This window comes from Medicago sativa, chromosome 2 (assembly GCF_051527215.1).
Source record: "Medicago sativa cultivar Bolivia chromosome 2, Bolivia_mono, whole genome shotgun sequence".
Taxonomy (NCBI): Eukaryota; Viridiplantae; Streptophyta; class Magnoliopsida; order Fabales; family Fabaceae; genus Medicago; species Medicago sativa.
The window spans coordinates 56,555,109-56,574,556 of NC_140750.1; the positions used below are offsets into that span (position 1 = coordinate 56,555,109).

A 19,448-nucleotide genomic window follows, 5' to 3' on the forward strand; every position below is an offset into this window, starting at 1 on the left:
TGGATAACTACTGAGTCAACCAAGAAATAATAGACATTGAAATGGGTACTCAATTTGGGTGGGCACCACGGTATGGTAAATAAAAGATATTTAGTTAAAAAAAATATTTAGCTCAAAAAATTAATATTTTATTCCTTTTGTTGAGAATAGATATTAACATTTACATATATGTAAATTATGAAAATCCTGAAGAAAAAATAAAATGAAAGTGTTTTCATGGACAACGTTGTGGAGAATGAAGATCCTGCAAAAAATAAAAGTGTTTTTATGAAGGGCGTTACGAGGAGTGCTTCCCACGCGCATGCGTCTTCAAGATAAAGTTGTGTCATGTACTGACAGCTGCCCGTTTTGTCAAACAAATTATGAAAATGATTGGCACGTCTTTATTAGGTGTGAAGAGGCGAAATTTGTTTCGCGAACGGCTAGATTGTGGAACTAATTCGAGACACTGTGAATGATGCTTCTATCTTTGCGGAATGCATTTTTTCTTTGTTGTGTGGGTTAACAAGCGACAAGAGTAATGACATCGCTATGATGGTTTGGTGTTTATGGCGTCGTCGCAATGACAAAGTGCGGGGCGGTGATTTAAAGTCAATCAATATAGAAGTCCATCTTGCACGTGAATCTTTGTTTCAATGGCAAGAAGTGCGGACCAGACCCGCAACAACAATAAAAAACCAGCAACAATAAATAGCAATTTGGCGGCCACCAGACGAATATTTCGTGAAATGCAATGTAGATGCGACGATGTTTGAGGAGCGAGGTGTTTTGGTATAGGTATGTGCGTTCGGAATTATAAAGGTCATTTCTTAAAGGCAGCAACATTTTGGCATGATGGCAGCCCCCCTCCACAAGAAGTGGAAGCAATAGGATTATGTGATGCTATTTATTGTCTTGGTAGATTAGGCTTGTCAAAGGTGCTTATAGAACTAGATTGTAAGCTAGTGGTTGATAGCATAGTTGATAAAAAATACTAACCAAGTTGAGTTCAGTAGTATTATATCTGAATGTCAAGCTCTTTTACAACAACATCCAAACTTTAAGATAAGTTTTGCTAGGAAACAAGCTAATTCTGTCGCTCATACCTTAGCAGGGGCGTCAAGATTACATGCTCTTCACCAACAATTTAATTTGATTCCATCTTGTATTGAAACTCTTTAGAGAAGTGAAATAATATAAGTTTTTTTATTGTCAAATTTTTTACATATATGAGTTACTAAAGATTTCCCTCAAGAGTTAACACTCTTAAATTCCAAAAACTGAATTTTAATTCAGAATCTTTGATGAAGCTGGTAGAGATTTCTTTCCATCTTATTCAAGTGTTCTTAATTTATAATAAGTGTTAAAAATGTTTTATTTCTAATAATTTCTCTAACATTTGTTATCTTATTAGATGAAATTAATGTGGATTTTATAAAATCAATTTCCAAAGTATTTGAGATCTACATCATTTTCACTCTATGAAAGAATGAGTTTCAAAGAGAGTGTTCCTACTTCCTACCATTAATTTCACTCTCTTATAAGGTCTAAAAAAAAGTCAATTTCTTAGTTTTTAAAACAAAATTAACTAATTTCTTAGACAAAAGATAATTATGTAAAATAATGTTTTTAAGACATGTTTTGCACTTTTTTTTTATAAGTAGTTTAATGGTTAAAAATTCACTTGAAGAAAAATCTGAAGTTAAACTCATGCTTCTACATATCAATTAAGTTGCTTATGGGATTACTTATAACATTTTTTTGGTACAAACTTTTAGATACTTTAAATAGATAGAATTGGTCTTTTCAATCAAAACCAAGTTATAAAACAACATTATTAACATATCACATGTGTATTAAAAACAACGTATCATAATGGTGTTAAAAAAAAAAACTGCAAAACTTAAACTAATTTCGGTAGTGGAAAACGTTATTAACATTCTTTAAAAAAAACGTTTTTTTTTTACAAATTCTTTTAAAAAAAACGTTATTAACGTGTTAAAAAAGTTTAAATTTTAGCTTAAATTGAGAAACCGTTTTTGAGATGTTTAATTGAAAGATCAAAATTGAATGAAATTTACCAAATTATCTCTTACTTTGAGTTAGTTTACACAAGTGGTATTGTTTGCTGATCTTTCAGGAGAAATGGTAACCGGCATCAACGGTGTGTATTTTTTCATTGTAATTCTATGCATTGCTTTAATCTTAATTCCAGGTAACAAATTTTTTATTCTATGCAAAATTTTGTGTAGTTTTTATAGAATAATGTATTGTATAATCATTTCTTCAAAAAAAAAAATGGAAATATAAATTATGTTCTAACAATGAGAATATATTTTTTGGCCAAAAACATGTACAATGTGCTCATCATGTTTAATTTTATTTTAATAAATTAAACAACCAATATAAATAAAGAAGTTTTGTAACGACTTAATGTGTTAACCATATGGTTCTACATTAATTATGTAATGAACCATTAATATGTCCATGTAACATGTTAGAGACATATATTTCTTCTTCAAATTTGTAATTATCTAAATTTAAAATCTGATATGTGCAGTGTTTCTAATAATATTATATTGATTGCAGGAGAAGCTTTAAATTATTGCTATGGCAAATGTCCACAAGACAAAAACATTTGTAATGTTACTTGTTTAAAACAATTGAGGTATCCTAAGGGTGGCTTCTGTAGTGACACTGGTTTGTGTTGTTGCTATATGTGATAATTGTACCTTCTTAGTTTTTTTCAGGGAACCTTCTCAAACTGTTGGTACAGGTTTATCTACACATAGTCTTTATGGCTAGTGTCCAAATAATTCATTGATTTCTTGTTTTAATTAAATGTGATATCTATTACAAACAATTGTTGAGTTATGAGACTCAACTCTCTTAAATTTTCAAGTACTTTCTTTGTTTTTGACAAATTTTAAAATGCTTTCCTATTTTAAAACAAAGGAAACTTGCAATTAGGGTTGCGAGGCCTCTAAAATATATTGATAAAAGAGAAAATATAAAGAATGAGGGAGGAAAAAAACCTTAAAGGTTAACAAAATCTAAAATAATGAAGCCCTAATCTATTGTTAGATAAGTCTTCCCTAAATAGATGGAGAAACATGAGATGGAGAACAAAAAAGAGAGATGCGATAAACATATAGAGAAAACCTCTAATTATAGTTAGAAAATCCCCCCTTCGTAAATAATGTTGTCAAAGCAATAAAAGCATGTCGAAACAATCATAGCATTGATTACGAGCGTAGAATTTTCCTCGATTATAACGGAGTCAAACATCGAAAAAGGAAAAAGACAGTTAAGGTGTCAATTTTCGAGGAACCGAGATAAGGATGAACGACGTGTAACTAGCGCATCGAAGCCAAATATGGTGCATGGGCCGGATCAAAATCCTTTTCAAATCTTCCACAACCCAAGTGTGATCCACAAACGAAGCACTACTACCACGTAGAGGAAAAAATCAACACAGAGAATCATATATATGAACTTCCCCTAGACACACAGTCGAACCCCATACAGACCATGACTCAACACGGAAGGCAATCACGCTAAAAACGCTTGAACCATACGTCACAAACTCATAACCCATGGACCGATAACCCCTGACTCGCAATATCGGATGGCATGACACCTTGAACGACATATGAACCGACTCATACAGGTTAGACGTCGCACTCGACTTTTGGAACAAGCTATCACTTGAACCCTCAACTAATAGCTTGGGGGAATTGTTCTGGTTTGAGCCAAGGCCCAACCCTTGATAGGTTATGGATATCCCTTCCACAAGGCCTGTGATGACCATGACATAGACCTCACTCAAGACCACACTGGAACAATGAACATTGAGGGCAATCTGGACCATTTAGTCTGAATCCAACGTCATCTTCTCATAATCTAATTGCAACTATCCCTCGAGGATAACTGTCAAGGTAAAGGTTCAAAAACAAAACCATAAACCTACATTATAGATATCAACTCAAGCATTGACTCATATATACATATTCTTGCCCTAAATACATTATCACCTCGACATTTACTGACTTGATCGTCAAAATGTGCGTAGGTACACCACCCCCATTCGCCAAGAGAATATGGTTGATTCTGACAAAAGTACCTTACTCAAAGGTCATTCAACACCATCATCTAAAAATTTCAAGTCCGATTGAATCAATTTTTTTAAAATATATACAAAATACATTTTTTACTAATCAAATACGAGATACATACAATGTCTCATGTTTGTATTAAAAAGTGTATCAAAATATCACTACACGAGTACTTAGTATACACAATGTAAAAGTGAGATGCGCGTAGAAAATTAGTAGCCAATTTTTTTTTCAAGTAATCTATTGGCTAAAAAATCATATTTTTTTCTTAAAGGAGAATAAACAGGATATCGAGATACATACAATGTCTCATGTTTGTATTAAAAAGTGTATCAAAATATCACTACACGAGTACTTAGTATACACAATGTAAAAGTGAGATGCGCGTAGAAAATTAGTAGCCAATTTTTTTTTCAAGTAATCTATTGGCTAAAAAATCATATTTTTTTCTTAAAGGAGAATAAACAGGATATCCGGAATTCGAACATAAGCTCTTACGTATAGAATGCAACACCCATATCAATTGAGTTAAACCCACAAAACAATTCTTTATTTTTTTTCTTAAAAAAAAAAAACAATTCTTTATTTTTTTTTATAGATAAACAGAAAGCAAGTATCTAAAAAACTATATAATTTCATCTCTATATATTCTTACCACTTTTTCACTATAAAGATAAAAACCTTATTTATTCCCCAACAAATTAATTTATTTATTTTTTGAAGACATTTTAATATCTTATTGCCACTTTTTCTTATATCAGAAGTCTTAATTTTAAATGAGATAAAATAATGAGAATCACAAACCTTAATGTTTGGACATGGACCCTACTGCCTCATTATTACACAACTCTCCAGCCTTAATCCACAAAGCAAACAAAATAATAATACTATTAAAAATTAAAAAAATATGATGTCAATTTCACTCTCTCTCCACATCAATCTCTCTCTCTCTCTCTCTCTCTCTCTCTGTAACAAAAACAACTCCCTCACTCCTCTCTTTACAAAACTTTTCAACACTTTTTCACAAGCAATCTCTGAGAGAGAAAAAAAAAAATATAAAAACAACACAAAAAATCCAAAGTTTTCATTGTTCAATCCAAATCCAATATTCTTCTTCATTCTCTTCACCCTTTTGAAACCCCTTTTCCTCATTCTTCATTTCTGCTCCAAAGTTTCAATCTTGATCTTCATCACCCAATTTCATACCCTCTTTCAATCAGATTTTAGGGTTTTTCACTGTAAAAGGGTCACCTTCAAGTTCATATTTTTGATGGGTTTTTGTTCCTTTATTGAAGTGATTTATCCTAAACGGGTAAAAGGGTCAAGGATTATAGTGTTAGATTTTTCAGTAGGGTCGTTGAAAAAGTAGAGGAATCAGTATGACATTGTGTTTTGTGAAAAAGGGATGGTTTTTAGCTTTGTGTTGTTTTGTTTTTAGGCTTTTATGAATAGTGGTTGCTTTTTTGGAAGCTTATTTCGGAAGCAATTAATTTACTTCACTTTTGAATGTGAGAGTATTTAGTGGTATCATGGACTTACATAATGTTCTCTTTTGATCCATTTTACCTCTTTCTCTCTTTTTTGGATTTTTGAGTAATTTTTACTTGTGAAATCCGTGAATTTGAAGTCTTTAATTTATGATGTCGGAGTAGGTAGCTTTATTAATTTAGTGAAATTTGTTGTAGATCAAGGTTATTTATTTGATGGGTAGCATTGATGATTTAGCATCACAAAAGGGTCATTGGATTTATGGTGATGGTTATCAATACTAGCTTTTGATGATGTTTTAGTTTTGGTCTTAGTAGTGAGGTTTCACTTTCATCAAGTTTGTAAGTGGAATCTGTAGAGGTCATGGTGATGGAGGATATAGGGTTGTTCAATCAAGTTTGGGGATGGCTTCGGTCACGAAAAGATGCCTGTTGGCGTGCTCGAACTGTGGTGTTTTGTTGTAGAGACAAAACTGCGATGTTTATTGAACGGCATTGGCCGATGGTATGCAGGGGTTGCTCGAAATTGGGGAGCTTACTTACATTATCGTTGATTTTTTGGAAGGACTCTGCTGTAAGGGGGTTTCAGTCTTTCATTAAGTTTGGTTCAGTGATGCTCTTGCTTATAATGTGGAGCTGCTTTCTTAGTCTGACTTCGATGTATTGCTTGGTTTACGTGCTTGTTAGTATGGTAAGTATTCATTTTCAACCCGTCTGAATTTTTGTTCTTACTTTGGTTATGATCTCTGTTCTTAAAGTTTATATTCCATTTATGAATTTTCATTAAAACTGCGGTTTTAGAATAGTAGCTTTAAGCTTATCATTCAATGGTTTGATGACATTTTACAATTACCTTATTGGTCATTCTAGAATATAAAGTGGCACATGAAGAATACTATTAGCCTTTGACTTTTTTTCTTAAAATGAAAGTACATTATACAAATTTTATGTAGAGGCAAGTTTTAAGCAATAAAATTGATGCAAAGATTTATGAAAATAAGACGCTGCCCTTCAAAATTTAGGAGAGTAATGGATGGTGTTTATTTGTTAATTAGTGTTATCTGTTGCAAAGTTAGCTTCAGCTGATTATTTTGATGTTAATGTCATTGAGTTCTAATTTTAGTCGGTTGCAATGATTTTAATTTATCTCTGTGGAAAATGCATGTTTTTTTTTTTTTTTTTTATAATTTGTATAGTCTTGTAATTATCCTAATTTGAGTTCAAAATATTGTGGTAGATTTTTATTTATAGATTATAGATATGTCTGCTTTAGTTCAATACAGCAACAAATAATTTTGCCAAGAATACATTGCTTCTCACAGTTCAATTGAATGTTTCAGGTTACTGCTGGGGTTGCTGTCCAATACTTGGGTTATACTCCTGGGCTTTTTATCGTAGGGCTTTTTGCTATCCTTATTTTGTGGATGTATGCCAACTTTCTGATCACAGGATTACTACTCATAGTTGGAGGTATGATGCTTTTATTGTTGTTTGGGTTTCTAGACATGTTCTCTTTTAGTGACCATAAAAGAAGAGAGGATATGCCTATTGTATATCCGTCTTTTGTATTGTATACACTCCACTATCAAAATTGTGAGGCACATCGTAAGATCACAATTTCACGAGTTTTTGCCCCTAAACCGTGTTGGATTACCTATGAGATCGGGAGCTGTTGGGATTATATTGAAATTTTGATTCTGGCCATCGCATCGAATGATCCTGGACGAGCCTTGGCAAGCTGAGCTTAAACACCCCCCTTTTCCCTGTGGCACCCCCAGGCCCCTGCCTCTGTGCGCAGACTCTGCCATACACTTACATCACGTCGTGTGGCTTTTCTTCATCGTCACACCTCGTGGCCAATCCCTCCGGCGGACTCTAGGCCGCGTGACCTTCTTTCCCTTTGCTTGGTGCCGTCGTATCACCTGATGAGCACCATTTTGAGTTTGTGGATTTTAAGGCTCTAGATGGAGCCTTTAGTGTTAAATATGTTGTTAGTATTTTTTTGCTTCTTTGACATTTTGTTTAATATTTGTTTGTGTTTGGGCTTTAGCCTATTTGATTTTTTTTTTCCTTTTTCTGTTGCATGATTATTTGTTGTTAGCCCATTTTCAATTTTTTATGCTTTTGGATAGTTGTATCCAGTTCAGATTAGTTCTGATTTGTATTTTAAGCAGGATCATATGATCTGTGCTACAGTTCCTAAGTTACAAGCTTTCCTCCTCATTATCCTAGGTAGGATTTTTTACTTTTTACTATCTTAAGATCCGTGCTACAGTCTCGAGTAGGATTTTGAGTTTGACATCATTGATACAATAAATATGTTCGTACGTTCGATTGTATTGCTACCACTTCATTATATTGGTCGTTGACATTTCTTCATTTGACTATTTCCCCCCAACCAAAGAGGCTTAGCTTCTATTTAATGTATATAACTCTGAAGTTTTTGATTAGCTATCATTCTCGTGAATCTTTGTTAATATAATGTTCTATGACGGCAAAGACGCTTCTATTTTTTATGTGCTTAGTCGAATATTTATCCATTTTTTCATCCTTGTTAAAAGTTCTTATAATAAAGTCATTGGGATTTTGTCTTGAGTATATGGGCTCAGCCCATATGCCTTTCTTGTGTACTACACTCTTAACCTAATTTATATAATAATTTAAATATGATCATAGTGCATCCCATTACAGTGTTCTCACTTCTCTTTCTATGCTCATTATATTTTCCTACAATCCTGAAATTTTGTTTGTCAATCACGAATGCAGGTTGCTTGTTCTCCCTAAATCGTGCACGCTTGGTGGTATTAATTGGAACCGCATATGCTATGTATTCTGTTCAAGTAAAAGTGGGATGGCTTGGCGTTTTCCTTGCCATAAACCTTGCATTTCTTTCAAATGACATTTTGAATTTTCTGCTTCAATGGTTTGATAATGTGAGTGAAAGTTCACATCCTGAAGAGCAGAAGCAATCGGAGACAGTTATGGAAGACGACTTCGCTGAAGAGTGTGAATATCCTATCCCACCAGTTGAATCTGAGAATTTGCATTCATGCAAATCATCCAGTAAACCACCTGCTGTCACCACATCAGTTGTTGATAAGCAGAAAGAAATTTTGGTTACCAAAGTTGTAAAAGAGCAGACAAATTCAATTGATGAAATGAGAAGGATATTGAAGAGTCTTAATCATTATGATGCCCTTGGATTTAGCCGCCACAAAAAGATCGATGCAGCAGTTTTGAAAAAGGAATACCGGAAAAAGGTATTCATCGTTATCAAAATAGCTTCATCGTTATCAAAATATGTATTCAGTTTCACGCTGTTGCAAATTTGTTTAAGCATCATTAGTACCACCTTGCAATGTTGCGCTAAATATTTTTGACCTATAGTAATGTGGTATTAACTAGCTGACTTAATGGGTGGTGTTTGGTTTATTTTCTGTTGTCATGTTCATTTTAACTAATAATAATTACAAAAATGACACATGTGTCTTAACTTTGTCTTCTATTTTTCTCATTTCCTTCTTAAAAACTTGAACAGTATAGAAAATGAGATGATATTTTTTGTAATTAGTAGTGAAAAACTTTTTGATTACAATTATAACAGAAATCTAGACAATAACCAGCTTGTTATCATTTTCATCATGTAGGCTATGCTCGTGCATCCTGATAAAAATATGGGCAGTTCTATGTCAAGCGAGTCATTCAAGAAACTTCAATGTGCATATGAGGTAAAGTTCTGTCTAAAAACTGCAGAGGCTATCTTATAATTGATATATTGGCATTTAATGCATATTTATTTGATATTATAATATCTAAAACATAGAATATTTTTTTATTACACTGTTTTCCTCTTTAACAAGGATGAAACTTCCAGGTTCTTTCTGACTCTGTGAAGAAGCGAGACTATGATGAACAATTAAGAAAAGAAGAATCCATGGCTAAAAGCGTGTGCCAGAAATCCCACAGCAGTTCACATCAGGTAAATCTGACAATATTCTTGTAAATGACCGACATATTCTTGTAAATTCCACGAGTTTGAAGAATCATAAGTTTCTCCTTAATATATAATCTATTAGGAGTTCAGAAATATGATTCTTTATCACATTCACAATATCCATATCCGTTCATTACAATGCAAAAGAATTTTCCCTTCATTTACCTTTTGAACAATTAAAGAAAAAAAGGTACTCTATTGCAGGATAATACTGAATATCGTTCCGAAGAATCCAGACGGATACAGTGCACAAAGTGCGGTAATTCACATGTTTGGGTATGCACCAACAGGAGCAAGGCCAAAGCAAGATGGTGTCAGGTCTGATTTCGTTCATTGACATTCTGATTATTGAATTCCTTCCTTCTTTCTCTTAATTTCATGCTCACTGTATCTTAATCCTGAATTTACATCTTCTCTGGAAGCAGGATTGCTGTCAGTTTCATCAAGCAAAGGATGGAGATGGATGGGTTGAATATAAGGGATCTTTGGTTTTTGACAGGACTCAAAAAGTATATTCTTAGCAAATGATTTTCTCAACTTCATCTTATTGTTTGTATTTAGTTTCTGAGCTTTGATCTTGTCTTTCATAGGTCGAGATCCCACGTGCTTTTGTTTGTGCGGAGAGCAAAATATTTGATGTATCAGAATGGGCTATATGTCAGGTCAGTGTACTCTACAAGCAATATTTTTGGTACACATAATTCATCTTGACCTGATCAGTGTTGTCAAATAGCGGCTATAGCAGTGCTACAACGTAGCGGAATTCGAACAAATTGACGATTGTTCTGCGATACGCTATTTTGTACAAAGTATTGTCAAATAGCGGCTATATAAACGCTATGGTGCTGTAGCGCGTAGTGGAATTTGAACAAGCCGCTATTTCCCACGATCTGAGATTGACAACACTGGACCTGATTTGGTACTCAGTCTACTCCAGAGACAGTGTTCCATTTGATTGGATTTGCATTGATACATTAGTTTGTTTATAGGTGAATGTGCTCCACTTTCTGTACCTGACAACCTACTTTATTTCATGCAGGGAATGGCTTGTAGGCCTAACACCCACCGACCGAGCTTCCATGTAAACATGGTTGGCTTGGAGAAAAGCCATTCCTGTAACTCAAGTAGATTCCCATGGGATTTGGACGCCGAAATGATGATGGATGAAGACGAAGAGGCATTTGACCTGTGGCTTCAACAGGCTTTAGCATCTGGTCTCTTTTGCGAGTCCTCAAAACGCAGGAAGAGTTGGAGTCCATTCAAATTGCCTCAAAAGAAAGGGAAAAAGCAATGGCGAAGAACGTCTTGCTGAAAAGCTCAATAGGGAAAATTCATAGTTTCATTGCCTACATCCCAAAGGGATTGGATGGAGTAAACATTTTGTTTAAGAAACCCGAAATGGATTACTGAGATCAAAACTAGAAGGAATTGCTAGCAACACTCAGAACAAGATGAGTCATGAGAGCATTGTGGTGAATTATAAGAGCCAAGGTTGCTAATTTTCTTTACCACATTTCATATCCATAAAATATATGTACACTAAGGTATCAAAAGTGCAAAAACCTAGGTTTATAGGAGTTACTCACATTGATCATTAAGGTTTTCAGAACTGAGCATGAGTCGGTTGACAATGATATGTATCCTTATTGTATCTCTGTTCTTATATTAGGAATTAGAAAGTGCTCTTTTCAATGGTTACTAAGGATTTCTTTTGGTCCTTTGTATATACATGCTAATAAAAAAAAAAAAAAAACTCATTCGACTTCAAATTCACCAGCATTCATTTTAGAGTTATGTTACATCCATGATTTTTTTTTTTACATTTTCTTCAAACTCCTTTATGTATTATTTGTTTGGTAGATAGATGAAATTACAATAACAATTGAAAACTTCCACACACAAGTAGTGTAGGTCGGAGTTGAAACCCGATTATGGTGTCTTGCCTAGCAAGTAGCAATTTTGACATTTTTTGCTGGTTGAACTAGCACTTGTGGACGTGAATGTTCATATTTTCTAGATATCTATATCATATGATTATATTTATCTCATCAGCTGCTGAGGTGATAAGTTGTTATTTGAATTTATCTTGTAGATGTGTACTCCATTCTATTTTGAGTGTATATGAATAAAATTGAAAATTTTCATTTCACAATTTCTTTTTACATTCTACTCCATTTACATTTAACTTGCAGTGTTTTGATAATACGTTGTCACAGGTCTTATTCTTTAAGATTAATATTTTCAGAAGTGTCGAGTCAAATTTATGAAGGAAATTACAAGTTATATATTATCTTTGTTGAAGATGCTTTGAACATACATGAATCTCTTTTGCTCTTGAATAGATCTGATAAGTAGTCAGGAAATTGTTCTTTAGGCACCTAATAATTGCTCACATACACCTTAAACTACCCAAAATAGCAATTATTAGAAGTAGAAATGTAACTACACGACTTTTTTGTTGTTGGCACGAAGTGCGACTGTCACTATACGACTCCGTGTATTATAATTTTTTGCTTTCAACAAAGGAGTAATTAGAATGGTTGAAGGATTATAGAAGTGATGAATGAAACAAGGGTATGTGTTGGAGGTGGTTGTTGAGTGATCAACAATTGATAAGAAAGTGTAGGAAAAATTGGTGGTGGTACATTAAACATGATGAAGTGAAATCAAAATAAATAGATGTATGTTCTTTATAATTAGATGAAATCATTTGTACAATAATTCGACAATTAAAAGAAAAATAATTGACGGCCTAATTTTCCTATAGTATGAAATAAATACAACTGAAAACTATTTAATACAAATATTTAAATGCTAATAAATATATTTAATACATTTATGTAATATATTGTCATGATATGTTCTTAACACGTTATATCACAAAAACTGGAAACACAAGTGAAGAAAAATTGAGGCCATAATGATGAGATTACCTACGAAAGATATGATTCATAGTTTGAATGTGTGACTGAGAAGAGGACGAATCATATGCTTTTACAATGAGAAAACTATGATTTAAATTGAAAAAGACTAATAGAAGACAAAATTTAATCACTTAAGTCAATATTTCACATAATCACCGCAATCAATTAATTAAGTAACAACCATCCTTGAGCCACCACATATGATAACTAAAAGAAAAATTAACGTGTTTCGCCTTTAGCCACTCATAAGAATGTGTCAATTTTGTCAAGCAGGTGGTGGATAATATCATTTTTTTATTCTTGAACATTCTAGCATTTCTTTCTTTCCAGATAACCCAAACAGTGGAAAACCAAATCAATTGAAGTAGGCCTATTTGTATTTTGAGAAGAGACACTAAATTGTGACAAGTGATCCGAGGGATAATAAGGTGTGATCATAACAAACCCTAACCAATCATAAACAACTATCCAAAATGCTGACAAAAACAATCGCAATTAAGAAAAAGTTAAGGGACGTCTTCCGGATTACCACAACCTCCCACGCAAGACTGAGTATTGGTTAGAAGTATGCAATCTCCACATCAGCCACCTGTCATTAACATCATCATGCAAAACAAGAATTCAATGACCCAATACACTCTCAGCCGGTCATCCTCGCAAGCCCATAACCTTCTACGTCAATTCCAAGCCTCACCACCCTCACCTCAACCTAAATGCTTCATCTCAACCACAATTGCCATTTTATTTTCGGAGAGCTCAAAAAAATGGTTGAACCTATCCTTCAAATCCCCTCATTTCAACCAAGGATCCCACCAAAATAAAAAACGAAGCCCCATCGCCTAATTCACACAGAATTATCATCTATTCTTCTTGTCGCACCTGCACCCACACCCTGATTCATGTTGATTAAATTATTCCACCACACCGAGCCCCTTCCCACATCTATGATTTTTAAATTTTTAAATAAAAGAGAATATATGATGTTTTATTTTGATTTTTTTTTGAAGGAATGATGTTTTGTTTTGATGATTAATTGTCATTCATTGTTAATGAAAAACAATTTTAAAATATAAAAAAAAAAACATAATTTTACACAATTTTAAAAGTTATTGTTTAATCTGAATAAATAGTTACATGTAGGTGAAAAGCAAACAATCTTTAACAAAGACAAAAAGCAAATTCAATTCATACACACTTAACCAAATCACACGCCAAGTTATTTAATCATCCAATCCAAATTAACAAGTAACAGTATCTTATTTCAATATTTTATCAAGGGAAATTAGTCACTTTAGTCCCTGAATGGGGAACGATTCGTCAATTTAGTCCCTGAATGCAGATAATATGCAAAATAGTCCCTGCATGGTCAATTTCAGGGACTAAAGTGACTAACAAAATCTACATTCAGGGACTAAATTGACTAACGGAGTCTGCATTCAGGGACTAAATTGACTAACAAAGTCTACATTCAGAGACTATTTTGCAATTTATCTGCATTCAGGGACTAAATTGACGAATCGTTCCCCATTCAGGGACTAAAGTGACTAATTCCCCTTTTATCAAATAACTTTTTGATCTCCTATTTTTTTCTTTAACCAACGATAAATTTTATTTTTTACCTCAAAACAAAAACTTAACTCCTTCCCCTTACACGTAACGTAGGTGTATATATTGGCAATAAATAAAATAAAAAAAGGAAACAAATAATTGAATTGAATGTAAGAAAAGGGATTAGGATCTGAGAGACAATTCAGACAAGACGCGTATAGAATTCAAGAGCTCAACTCAACACCGACCGGACGTTCGGTGCTCCGCTCATCACGGTTGCTGCTTCCCTCACATCTCCGGTCAGTTCTTCTTCTTCTTCTTCTTCTGTGCTTTTCCTTTTCTCAATCTTCATGTGTCAATTTACCGATTTAGCTTCAATTATTTTGTTGGATTGAGCTTTCAAATAATCTATGCTTTTTTCTATGCACTGAATCATTCTAACTTTGCAATCATTTTTAATGCTCATATGTGTTCTTCTCTCTTTGACTTTTTTTTTTTGTGTGCTTTTGTTTAGTTAGCTCTGTAGCACCGACACCTCTGATCAAAACCGTTACGTTCAATTAATTCATTTTTTTTTAAATTATTACCGCCGGTGTCAGTGTCGTGTCCGATGTCCATCTCACTGCTTCATAACCAATTAGTTCTTGACATATTAGAAGACCACACATTCTTCTTTTTTAGCCTTGTTTAATTGTAAATTTGCAATATTAGGTAGCATTTTCAGTAGTGATTTTGAATAATTGAATTTGAACTGAAGTGATTAATAGTTTTTTTTTTTTTTTAAAATAACTTTGATGTAAAACTTCGCGTAAAGGCATTGATCTAATGCAAAAGCTACTTTTTATCACCTCTAGTCATTTGTGAAGCCCCGATACTCCAAAAATGGTGAAAAATCGTGCCAGACAAGTATCTGATACCAATATGTCCCGATAAGTTCCGTTACGCAGAGAAATATCGGCCAATTAATATTTATATTTTTGAAAAAAAATTACCAATACGTGTCGGATACAGCTAACTCTTACTCCGACACCGATACTTCTTTCGTACATATTTTCTTTAAAAAAAGAATAATAAAAGAATAAAGATAAAAATACATAAAACCTGCAGCGCTATGAGAAACATATTGTCTCTTTTAACCCCAAAAAAATTAGGGTTCCTCGTCACCACTGAGCTATAGCTATTCCCTTTTCTAACCATTACCACCGATTGACCCAATCTCAACATCAGCATCACTGATTGCCTCCATCAACAGCTTCGGAGAGTTCTACTCTGTTTCTCTTCTCTCTAATGCTATGTTTCTTCTGTTCTTCTCCCTTTAATACCTTCTTCTCTTTATCTGTTCTTCTCTCTAATAAGGAAAAAAAATTTGTTTGTTTTTAAAATTTGTTTTCAATCTGAATTAGTATTAAGTATTAAGTGGTCAACATTAGACAATGATGCTCTTTTTTTATATATTCTAATTTGTGCTGAAAAAATATGTAATTGTCACTTGTTTTGATCATTTTCATTAATATGTATGTTTGTTTATTATCATTTTTAGTTATATCTATCGTTGTGCACTTATACTATTAATTTTAAATTTAATTTTTTAATAACGTATCGAGGCCGTATCGTATCGAGAATTTTGAAAATTTTCTGGTGTTGTTATCGTATCGTATCCGTATCGGGGCTTCATAGCTAGTCTTTAATCAATCATTTGTATTTTCTACTAGAATATGCTTGACAGGAATAATCAGTTCTTATAGTTTTAATCGTAATACCAGACATAGACTTAGTAGATCACTTGTAAGCTGGATAGCAGTTCTTTGAGGTAGCATTGTTCATTGGAATGTCCTTTACTTTTGATTAGGATAGTTTTTTTTTTTTTTTTTTTTTTTTTTGTCTTGACACATAGAAGCAAAGTTTGTAAAATGAAACATTAGCATGTTCTTTAAGCTTTAATTAGACAAAATTTCAAGTTCAGAGTTACTTTTGCTTGAATCTAGAATTTACAGCATCCACTAAATTTTGAGTAGTCTCAATCGGGATCTCAGTAGTAGCAAGAAAAACTTCAAGTTAGAAGGGCATTGGAATGCATTTTTTTATTTCCCATTTGCCCACACTGGATTCTCAAACAAAAAGCTGTAATTTTCACTTTTGCAGTATACTTAGATTGATTTCTTTTTGTTGAAATTTGGGGCCTAACTCATCCTTACAAAACCGGCTTGTAAGGTGAGGATTGCCTCCTCTTTATAAACTCTTCTCAAGAGTCTTATCTATCCGATGTGGGAATTGGGTTTTTCCCAATACACCCCCCTCACGCCCAGCACTCTTTGGGCTTGGTGCGTGAATATGTAGGTGGCCCTTGAATTTGACAAGCTCTGATACTATGTTGAAATTTGGGGCCTAACTCATCCTTACAAAACCGGCTTGTAAGGTGAGGATTGCCTCCTCTTTATAAACTCTTCTCAAGAGTCTTATCTATCCAATGTGGGAATTGGGTTTTTCCCAATACTTTTATTTCTTTTTCTTTATATTGCGTGATTACATTTAAATGACGGCACAATATTATTTTCTTAGATTTTTGTCCAATTGATCTCAATGTATGCAGTACAAGTTGACCCAATAAATTTTTCAGATGAAGTTTCTATTGCCTCTCTTTTACCCTGCAAACCAAAATTCTGATTACAGACTTTCTGCAGTATGCATTCTAACTGATATAGTTGCAAGGTGTTTAGGCTTTTGAATTTGTTTGAGCGTTTATGTGTTTGTTGTACTGTCCATGCTGGTCTTTCTATTTGTTTAAATGTGTGGTTTCTTCATCTTACATATATCAAATTGTTTTCATTGCTAGATTTTGATGTTTTCGTCACTTTGAGTTTTAACTGCTTTGTAAATTCTAATTATTGCTAGAGTCTATAACTTTTTCACGAATGTTGTAGTTTCTGCAATTGAGACTCATACGTTCTGCTTATATCTCCTTTGGTGTCCCTTAGCTTACCACCAAGCTACCTACTTGAGAATTTTCTGCTAACATGGCCTGTTGTTGCATCTGCAGTATTTTACGCTCTAAAGGATCACATGTCAAACATAGAGGAAAACAAAGACATTGGACAGATGGATGTGGATGCATCTGATGGGTCAGTTAACATGCCATCACCCCAAAAGCAGGTTCTTTTCATATCTTGCTTTCTTGAATGTTTAAATTAAAATTAAATTTTACTTCAGATTAGATATTCTCTTTACTATGGAGCTGTTACTTCCAAATGAATTTCTTTATTTTTTGTCTCACGAGTTTATAAACCTTGTAGGAGGAAACTTTAAAGAAAAAATATGGAGGAATTGTACCCAAAAAGCCACCACTTATTTCCAAGGTACACCACCGTACACGCATGCAGATTTCTGTGTGTTCATTTGTTTGTAACGAAGTTTATGAAATCAAGACGGTCAATGCAATGCACACGTGAATATTTGGTGATAGAAGTGCTCATTTGATTTCTCATTTGACATTTAAATTTTGTGCCAGGACCATGAGCGTGCTTACTTCGATTCTGCGGATTGGGCATTGGGAAAGGTACTTCTGGAAAACACACATTTGCAATAGTTGCTAATATAGTTATATTGAATTGAACCAATCTTGTTAAATAGCACCTATAGTAATGCTATAGCCTAGTGGAATTTGAACAAATCACTATTGTTCAATGTTACGCTACTTATTACCAAATGCTGTCAAATAACGGTTGTAGCGGCGCTATATCACTTTCGCATAGAGGAATTTAAATAAACCGCCATTTTCCATGATCTGCACTTGACAATACTATTGAACTATCTCACACTCTTTCTCTATCCTCATGTGAAACAGCAAGGTGGTAGTAAGCCTAAGGGACCACTTGAGGCTCTTCGGCCTAAACTACAGGTATTTAATTTAATCAACATCCCAATATCTGATTTATATATGGCAACGTTGCTTTCTTTGTGGCTTGATAATAACTGTTCTGCTGGGTGAATTGCTTATTGCCTGATGGTTCTTGAGTTTTGACAGTTTTTTTAAGTAGTTAACTCATAGCTATGTTAGCTTATCTATGGGATAAAGCATACAAATAAATTTTCTAATTGTGGTATTATGCATTTGCCTAGTAAAATAGTTTGCGTCGATCATCTCCGTTTTTCAAAAGAAATGGAGATATTTATTACTACAGTTTTTTGGTGTATAAAGAATATAAGCCGATCTCTATTCTTGTTTTATAATCCAGTTGGATTGAAGCTTCCACCGATGGAGTATTTATTATTACAAATTTAATTATTTCATCCAACCTTCATAGTTGAACACAATTAAGGGTCTGTTTGTTTGAAGTTTTCTTATAAAAAGCACTTTTTCAATCAAAAGTAAAAGTTTTATGATGAATGATAATTGTTTCAAAAGATGCCGAAAACTAGTTGTTTTGTAGAGGCTAGAAAGACTTAATTCTACAAAAAGCTATATCATAGAAGTTCTTTCTTTCAAAATTTATCCAAATGTGCCTTTAACATGATCATACTCATACCTTCCATTTTATTTTAATGTGCTTGACAAAGTTGTGCTTGGCTTTTCTATTTTTCAGCCAACGCAGCAGCAAACACGTTACCGGAAATCCCCTTACGCTCCTTCCGGTGAAGGTATGTTTTAATTTGATGGTTAAATTAGAATTTCCCCCTTCCCATTACTACAGTTTCTCAGCATCTTCACAATGAACTAACTAAATTCTTCTTTTTATAGAAGGTGGAAGTGTTCCATCTGAGGATGCAGCTTCCAATGAGTAAAAGCAGCAATATTATTGTTCTGATACCTCATTAGGTATAACTTTTTGTTGTTTTCAACAATAAAAGAAGTTTGTATTCATATTATATTAGCATAAGACAAATTATTTGACCTGCAGTTTTGCTGTAGGGACTTACTGTGATTATGATTTGTGTTTTACCCTTCTTCCCCTTCCCTTCATACCTCTTTATTTCATAGTTTTGAAAAGGAAAAAAACAATAAGAAATTAATGATGGATAGTGGTCATGGTGTAAAAATAGAATAGGCAAATATTGAACAAGATTAAAACTAAAATACTGTTGATTTGTTTGGTTTCGGATAATATTTTTTGTTTTCACTTTAAATTACAAAAATGTCACATTGTTTCGCTTTGTTTGTTGTCTTGATAGATTTGTTTAGTACATAGTGATGAAAACAATAAAAAGTAATTCTTATTGTTTTCTGGGAAGTTTTTTAAAACAAAAGATGGGGTTGAATGAATATATATGACATTTTTGTATCATTAAAAATTAAAATTTATAATATTTGGTAAAACCAAATTTTGATATTTTGAAAGTTGACATCGATATAGTATAGTTGATAGAGTGCATATCCTAGTGTCTCTGTGAGCATAACTCGGTTGGT

At 33.4% G+C, this 19,448-nt stretch overlaps 2 protein-coding genes across 2 annotated transcripts; both read left to right on the forward strand.

Moving 5' to 3' along the window:
• Positions 1-5,180: 5,180 nt before the first annotated feature.
• On the forward strand, positions 5,181-11,344 carry LOC146949168 (Chaperone DnaJ-domain superfamily protein). The gene is made up of 9 exons (XM_085745236.1): positions 5,181-6,272; positions 6,922-7,051; positions 8,348-8,841; positions 9,229-9,309; positions 9,456-9,560; positions 9,780-9,893; positions 10,001-10,084; positions 10,166-10,237; positions 10,615-11,344. Exons 1-9 carry the CDS (start codon positions 5,946-5,948, stop codon positions 10,885-10,887), a joined length of 1,680 nt encoding a protein of 559 aa, XP_085601362.1. The 5' UTR covers positions 5,181-5,945; the 3' UTR covers positions 10,888-11,344.
• A 2,907-nt stretch (positions 11,345-14,251) lies between these two features.
• LOC146949169 (cAMP-regulated phosphoprotein 19-related protein) lies at positions 14,252-18,969 on the forward strand. The gene is made up of 7 exons (XM_085745238.1): positions 14,252-14,346; positions 17,085-17,197; positions 17,338-17,400; positions 17,553-17,600; positions 17,889-17,942; positions 18,628-18,682; positions 18,783-18,969. Exons 2-7 carry the CDS (start codon positions 17,108-17,110, stop codon positions 18,824-18,826), a joined length of 354 nt encoding a protein of 117 aa, XP_085601364.1. The 5' UTR covers positions 14,252-14,346; positions 17,085-17,107; the 3' UTR covers positions 18,827-18,969.
• The last annotated feature ends 479 nt before the right edge of the window (positions 18,970-19,448 follow it).